Below are 7,917 nucleotides of genomic sequence, written 5' to 3'. Positions count from 1 at the left end.
AGTCTTGTAACTTAGGATATTTTGTAATGTATTTGTCGAACAACTCGTTGACGCTTTGTCGTTTTGTTTGCCTTGAACAACTTTACGTGTTCGTTGAACGTTTTGACGCTTTGTAAGTTATCGTCGTTTGATTGCTATGATTTCTTGCTTATTTCATTATTTTGTCGTGTTGTCGTTTTCATGTTACCGTTTGTTCTGGGCGGGCTTATGTCTTGTGCCCGGATTGCCGTTTTCGTATTTGGTAGTAGTTCGGACCGATTCGGTCGCGTAGTCGTTGAATTGGTTGAGGCCTATGAGCCGTCTGGCTCCCGGGGTGATCAGTCCCGGGGTGCCGTTTTAGATTTTGGTCACGAGGGTCAGATATCAAGTAAGAGAGTTTAAACAAAACATTTGAACAAGTAAAAATTACTCGACAGTAAGTTTTTGACAAGGTAGGTAAACAAGTTGAAATAACATGTGGACGGGGCGAATACTAACTTTCTGGCTAGGCTATTTGGTCGTTGAGCCGGTGGGTCAGGAGTAGAATCTCTTTAGGTTGCTCGCGTTCCATGTTCTGGGTATTTCCTTGCCGTCTAGTTTTTCGAGTTTGTAAGCGCCCTTGCCGAGTACCTCCCTTATCCTGTAGGGGCCTTCCCAATTTACCGCCAGCTTGCCTTCTCCTGGGGTTGGGACGCCGATGTCGTTGCGTCGTAGGACGAGGTCCCCTTCTTCGAAGTCTCGTTTGAGGACTCGTGCGTTGTAACGCAGGGCTATTCTTTGTTTCAGCGCCGTTTCTGTCAGGTGAGCCATCTCCCTTGTTTCTTCGATCAGGTCTTTCTCAATCGCTTCGCTCATGCCCGCGAGGAGTAGTCGGGGGCTTGGTTCGCCGATTTCAACCGGTATTACCGCGTCGACCCCATAGGTTAGGCGAAAGGGGGTTTCCCCCGTGGCGCTTTGCTCGGTTGTCCGGTAAGACCATAATACCGAGGGGAGTTCGTCGGCCCAGTTTCCCTTCTTACTGTCTAGGCGCTTCTTTAGTCCAAGAAGGATGACTTTGTTAGCGGCCTCTACCTGCCCGTTTGTTTGGGGGTGTTCTATTGAGGAGAACTTTTGCTTTATCCCCAGGCCAGAGAGGAATTCCATGAACTTCTTGTCGGTGAACTGGGTTCCATTGTCCGAGATAACGACCTCTGGGATGCCGAAACGGGTTATCACCTGCCTCCACATGAACTTCCGGCAGTTGGAGGACGATATGGTGGCTAGTGGTTCAGCCTCTACCCATTTGGTGTAGTAGTCAATAGCTACAATGAGGTATTTGACTTGTCCTGGGCCGACCGGGAAGGGTCCTAGGAGGTCGACTCCCCATTGTGAAAAAGGACGTGTGGTCGTTAGCGAGCTTAGCTCGGAGGCTGGTGCTTTGTGAAAGTTGGCGTTTTGTTGACACTTTGTGCATTTTGTGACAAATTCCTTCGAGTCCTTCATCATTGTTGGCCAGTAGTATCCTGCTCGGACGAGCTTCCTTGCTAGGGCTTTGCCCCCGATGTGATGTCCGTAGCACCCTTCGTGGACTTCTCTAAGCACGTAGTCCGTTTGGTCGGGGTGTAAACACTTCAATAGGGGCTGGCTGAGTCCCTTTTTGAATAGTTGTCCTTGTATGATTGCGTATCTGGCCGCCTCCCTTCTTAAAGCTTTGGCCGCCTTCTCATCTTCGGGTAACTTGCCGAGTTCCAGGAAGGTGGTAATGGGATCTAGCCATGAGGGGCTCGCCCCCGTCAGGTGGAGGGCGACCGTTGGTTCCTTCACCATGCCCTGGATGAGCGACCGGTTACCCGATCCTGGCTTCGTGCTCGCTAGCTTCGACAAAAGGTCTGCTCGTGTGTTCTTTTCTCTTGGAACGTGCTGGATAATGACCTCCTGGAACTGGCTCATCATTTGCTTAACCTTTTCCAGGTATTTTTGGAGGAGGGGGTCCCGGGCTTGGTAGCTTCCGTTTACCTGCGAGGTGACGACTTGGGAGTCGCTGCATACTTCGACCCTCGTTGCGCCGACTTCCTGAGCCAGAACTAGACCGCCTAGGAGAGCCTCATATTCAGCTTGGTTGTTTGACACTGGGAACTCGAACTTGGTCGATTGCTCATAGATGACCCCTGCTGGGCTTTCCAAGATGACCCCTGCTCCTCCGGACGTTTGGTTGGAGGCTCCGTCCACATGAAGCCTCCACCGTGTGCCCGTTTCCTCGGGAGGATTGCCCGTTACTTCCACCAAGAAGTCGGCCATTGCCTGTGCCTTGATTGCATGTCGAGGTTCATACTGTAGGTCATATTGTGAGAGCTCGATGGCCCAGGTCATCATCCTTCCGGCCAAGTCAGGTTTTTGCAGTATTTGCCGAATCGCCTGATCTGTCCTCACGACTATTCGGTGACTCTGGAAGTATTGTCTTAACCTTCGGGAGGATACTAGGAGCGCTAGCGCCAGTCTTTCCAGCTTGCTGTACCTCAGCTCTGGTCCTTGGAGTGCCCTGCTCACGAAGTAGACGGGCTGTTGTGTCTTCGCTTCTTCTGTGACGAGGACCGCGACAAGCGCTTCCTCGGTTACCGATAGATAGAGGTAGAGTGGTTCTCCGGCTCTGGGTTTCCCGAGGACTGGTGGTGCCGCCAAGATTTGCTTGAAATGGTTGAATGCTTCTTCGCACGCTGGTGTCCATTCGAAAGTCATTCCCTTTCTCATTAAGTTGAAGAAAGGTATGGCCTTTGCTGCCGATGCGCCGAGGAAACGGGACAAAGCTGTCAATCTCCCAGCGAGTCTTTGGACGTCTTTGATGCAGCCCGGACTCTTCATCTGAAGGATAGCCTGGCATTTTTCGGGATTGGCTTCCACTCCTCTTTGAGTGATCATGAAGCCTAGGAACTTTCCGGCCTCCATGGCGAACGCGCATTTGAGTGGATTAAGCCTCATGCCGTGCTGTCGTAGGGACAAGAAGACATCGTTAAGGTCTCTCAGGAGATCGTCAGATCGGGCGGTTTTTGCGAGTATGTCATCTACGTAAACTTCCACTGTTTTGCCCAGGAGTTCGCTGAATATCTTATTCATCAACCTTTGGTATGTGGCTCCTGCGTTTTTCAGGCCAAATGGCATGACCTTGTAACAGTAGATGCCTCCTGGCGTTATGAACGCCGTTTTTTCCTCGTCAGGTCGGTGCATCGGTATCTGATTATACCCTGAATAGGCGTCCATGAAACTCAGATATCTGTACCCTGCCGCTGCGTCAACGAGCGTATCAATATTAGGTAGGGGGTAGCAGTCCTTGGGGCAAGCCTTGTTGAGGTCAGAGTAGTCTACGCACATTCTCCACCTCCCGTTGTGTTTTTTAACCAGAACCACATTCGACAACCAAGTCGAGTAATCCAGTTCCCGGATGAATCCTGCTTCTAAGAGGCCGGCCGTTTGCTTGGCTACCTCGTCTGCCCTTTCCTGCGACATTTTCCTTCTTCTCTGGGCCACTGGTTTGGCTCCTGCCTTTACGGCCAGGTGGTGTGACATGAGCTGGGGGTCTATTCCTGGCATGTCGGCAGGCGTCCAGGCAAAGAGGTCGGCGTTAGCCCTGATCATTTCCATCAAAGGCTCCTTTATCTCGTGCGGGAGGTTCTTGTTTATGAATGTGAACTTATCGTGCTCCTCGCCGACTCTGATCTTCTCCAAGTCTCCTTCTGGCTCTGGTCTGGGTCTGTCGTCTACCCTGGCGTCCAGGTCGGCCAGGAAGACTCCTGACGCTTCCTTTGATTTTTTCCTGAGAGAAAGGCTGGCATAGTCGCAAGCGACTGCCGTTTCCAAGTCGCCCCGGAGGGATCCCACGGATCCGTCATCGGTGATGAACTTCATCACCAGTAGTTTCGTACTGATGGCTGCCCCCAGATCGTTGATGGTCTTTCTCCCCAGGATGATGTTATAGGCCGTTGAATCTCGTAATATTACAAAGTCAGCCATGATTGTCCTTCGTCTCTGCCCTTGTCCCACAGAGGTTGGGAGTGTGATGATCCCATCTGGCTTTATGAAGTGGTCTCCTAACCCTACCACACCGTGCTGGTGGGTCGTCAGGTCGGAATCTCTCAATCCCAGGGCGTCGAAAACGTTTCGGAACATGATGTTTGAGTCTGCCCCCGTGTCTACCAGGATTCGCTTGACGAGGCCGGTTCCGACCCTAGCCGTAATGACCATGGGCGGACTTTCCGGCGCTTCGTCGAACCATTGGTCCTCCGGGCCGAAAGAGATAGGTGGGAGACCTTTAAGGCCCCTACTCGGTGGCGCGGAGATCGCTAAGACCTTGGCGTCTTTCTTCTGCGCCGATTTCGACCTCGGGGCGGTATTCCTGGCCGTCACCACGTTTACCACCGTGAGACCGTGGTCGTCACCCTCTGGCTCCTGTCGTCGTCTTGTTGGTCGGGATCTGTCTTCGTTGTCGTTGTCCCGGTTGCGTCTCCTTGGTTCCCTTATAAGGTGGGAGAAGTCGGCGAGTTTGCCTTCCCTGATAGCTTGTTCGAGGGCGTCCTTTAGGTCAAAGCAGTCTTGGGTTTTGTGCCCGTAACCCTTGTGGTACTCGCAGTAGAGGTTCTTGTTTCCTCCTGTCCTGTCCTTCAGTGGTCGGGGCTTCGACAGTATCCCCTTTTCTGCTATCTGTTGGTAAACCTCAGTGATCGAGGCCGTAAGGGGGGTGTAGTTGGTGAACCTCCCAACTCGGGGGAACGGTTTGGATTGTTTGCTCGGACCGCCGTCCTTGGCGTGTTCCTTCGATCTTTCTCTGGCGTCGAAGTGCCGGGATTGGTTGTAGGCGGGCTGCCGTTTATTGGCAGCCACGACTCGGCTGACTTCCTCGTCGTTAATGTATTCTTTGGCCACGGATTGGATCTCTTGCATCGTCCAGACGGGCTTCGTGGTGAGGTGCTTCCTGAAATCCTCATTCGACAGCCCGTTTGTTAAGCACAAACTTGCTACTGAGTCTGTCAAACCGTCGATTTCCAAGCACTCGTCATTGAAACAGTCCAGGTACTTCCTGGTCGGCTCTCCGGGTCTCTGTGTCACCCCCAGCAAATTGATTGGGTGTTTGGCTTTGACAATCCTAGTTGTGAACTGAGCCAGGAAGGCGCGGCTGATGTCGGTAAATTGGGTCACCGAGCCTTGCGGGAGGTTGTTAAACCACCGTATTGCCGGGCCCGCTAAGGTGACCGGGAAAGCGCGACATCTGACCTCGTCTCCCACCCCTTCTAGGTTCATTCTGGCCTCGAAGGCCGTCAAGTGTTCTAGGGGGTCTTGTGTTCCGTCGTACTTCATGTCTGTTGGTTTGTCAAAATGTTTTGGTAATCGGACCTCGAGTACAGAGCGGTGGAAAGGGGTCGCTCCTATTATGACAGGTCCTCGGGCAGTTCTTCTCAACTCATTGTGCTCGCGATGGGGTTCCTCGTTGCCTCTGTTCGACGCGCGCCGCCTTTCGTGCCGAGCGTAGATGATGGGGTCGCGACTTCTTCTTCTGGGGCGTATCCGTTCTTCAGTACTCTCCGAGTCGCATTGGGGGCTCGGCGTGCGTCTCGAACGGCTTCTCGAACGGGAACGGGTGGGGCTCCGCTCTGGGGAGCGTTGGTCGCGCTCTCTCTCTGCCAGCCTGCGCTCTAAGTCTTGCATTCTGTGGCGTAGTTCTTGCATTATCCTGGCGTGGTTGTCACCCGTTCCCCCGAAGGGGCGTCTCTCGTGAGTCTGCGTCGCATCCCTCGTGGGCGACCGTTGCTGCTGCCGGGATTCCGTCGCGACGGCGCCTCCCCCGAGTATGGGAGGCGCTACCTCGGAGCCGGTCCCAGTCTGGACCAGTACGAAATCCATGAACGTCCGTTCCCACAGACGGCGCCAATGTTCGGTAAGTCGGGTACCGGACGGTTCGGGTTGAAACCCTGCGGACAACGTTTCGGATAATGGAGGGGCTCGTCTGGTCGTGGTTCCCAGGTCCCGAGTGAGCGAGGTCCCGAGCACTTCGAATGGAGGAGGGGGGTGCCACCTGCAAAGGCACTCCGACGCTCTTGTCAGAATATGTGCAGGCGGTGAGGGAAAGGTGTATTACGTACCTTGGGGGGAGAGCCAGTCTCCCCTTATATATATATGTCAGTGGTGGGCCCTTGCAGTGAGCTGGCCCACACCCTCAGAGGTGTTGTCTCATGGCTGTGTGCGAACCGTACGGGACGCGTGTCCGGGTCGGGTGGAGGACGCGCCATTGGGCCGGCGAGAGATCGGGTCGGGCTGACCCGCATGAGATTTGGGCCAGGCCGTAACAGATGCTAACCATTATTTTGTTGTTTACTTACTGTTTATCATTTAAATATAAATTTAATTTTAATATATTATTAATATAAAATAATTTTAAATGTGTATTTAATTATGTATTTAACATATGAGTAAAATTTTTTTTTAATTAATAGTATGAATAAGTTATTTAGAAAAATAAATAGATATAACTGAATAATTATGTAAAATATTTTACATTATTAATACATCAAAATTAAAATTTTTAAATATTAGCCAAAAAAAAAAAGAATTATGCTAAATTATGATTTAGACAAATTCATTTAATTAAGAGAACATCCATTTTCAAAAGTTTTGGGGAACCAATAAAAACATTAATTACTCATTTAATTTCTTATCACTCCGATACAAGAAATTAAAGTAGCCAGTTAAAACTCTTAATATAATCACTCACTCACTCCCTCCATTATTTTATTTTTGCTCTTTTCCTTTTATTTTTCTTTGTACCAAACAAGCAGATTATTATTATTATTATTATTATTATACGTTGAGAAATAACTAAAGCCCAAACACAAAGCAAATAAATGAAAAATCAAACAGGAAATTAAAGCAAGAAAAACCTTTTTTATCCACATTAAAAAAAAAAAAAATTACTCACATAGACATACATGAAAAAGGGATAATGTTACTATATTTTTGACAATATCCAAGAATTGAACCGTTTTCCCAGATTCCGGCACCGGCCAGCGACTCAAAGACAGAAAAAAAAACTATGACAAGTCTTCCAAGATGCTTTCCAAATGCGGCTGCCAACTCCCGGAGCGGCCGCCATTACTCCGGCGATCTCTTCGCCGAGAACATCTTTTGTCTTTAGAAACAATTTCATTTTGAATAGGAACATTTTGGCGTCTACTGTGGTCAGAAGTCTCTTTATGATGATTACTTTTGGTGATAGATGATCCTTTCTTGCAACTGCTGCCATTCATGTGTCTTCTCTTATCAGCTGGTAGCGATGATGCCGGGATCAAGAAATATATGCTTCCCCTCTTAAGCTCCGTCTCCGGCGACAATATCAAAATCCGGCGAACCACGCCTTCAGAGCTTGGTTTGCTTAGAACATGGTTTGGATTTGCCTTCAGAACTTCCCCGGCTGTGATTGGACCTGTGATCTCTTCAACATAGCCATTCAAATGAACTATGCGGATCAAATCTAGTGCTCCACACGGAAGAACACAAGCCAAACAGCACCTTAAGCTATTACCCATTATTATTCTATCTATGAGTATATGTATATATATATATATATATACACACACACACCACAATTGATCTGGGTTTTGAAGATTTAATTTGATTAATCTTGTGGGGGAGTTTATTCTAACTTTCTACAAATGAAATATTGGGGAAGTGTTGGAGGGTGAGCGTGTATATATATTGGTGCCAACCATAGATAGGTGGTGGTGGTCATAATAATGCAAAAAAAATGTGGATTTAATAATTATTGTGGAGCTTGTGGATTCAAATTACGAAATTGCCCTTTCACGAATTAAATTAATTAAAAGTTTGTTCGTTTTCTAATAATAATCTTTTATTTGGTTTATGGAGTTCTCAATATACATCATATATATGGTTTCACATCACATGGCATATGATGGT

The 7,917-nt window shown here is 49.1% G+C and overlaps 1 protein-coding gene across 1 annotated transcript; it reads right to left on the bottom strand.

The window, feature by feature from the left end:
* Positions 1–6,780: 6,780 nt before the first annotated feature.
* On the bottom strand, positions 6,781–7,714 carry LOC107608009 (uncharacterized). Its single transcript, XM_088493746.1, has one exon. The coding sequence runs from the start codon at positions 7,524–7,526 to the stop codon at positions 7,032–7,034; it is 495 nt and encodes a 164-aa protein (XP_088349872.1). The 5' UTR covers positions 7,527–7,714; the 3' UTR covers positions 6,781–7,031.
* Positions 7,715–7,917: the final 203 nt, after the last annotated feature.

Source organism: Arachis ipaensis, chromosome B7 (genome assembly GCF_059453495.1).
Source record: "Arachis ipaensis isolate K30076 ecotype BB chromosome B7, ASM5945349v1, whole genome shotgun sequence".
NCBI lineage: Eukaryota > Viridiplantae > Streptophyta > Magnoliopsida > Fabales > Fabaceae > Arachis > Arachis ipaensis.
Note: the sequence above shows the minus strand (reverse complement) of the source record. Positions and strands in the feature narration are given on the sequence as shown.

Coding starts and splice junctions, on each gene's coding strand:
- LOC107608009 (XM_088493746.1), bottom strand. CDS start 7,526: ATGGGTAATAGCTTAAGGTGCTGTTTGGCTTGTGTTCTTCCGTGTGGA.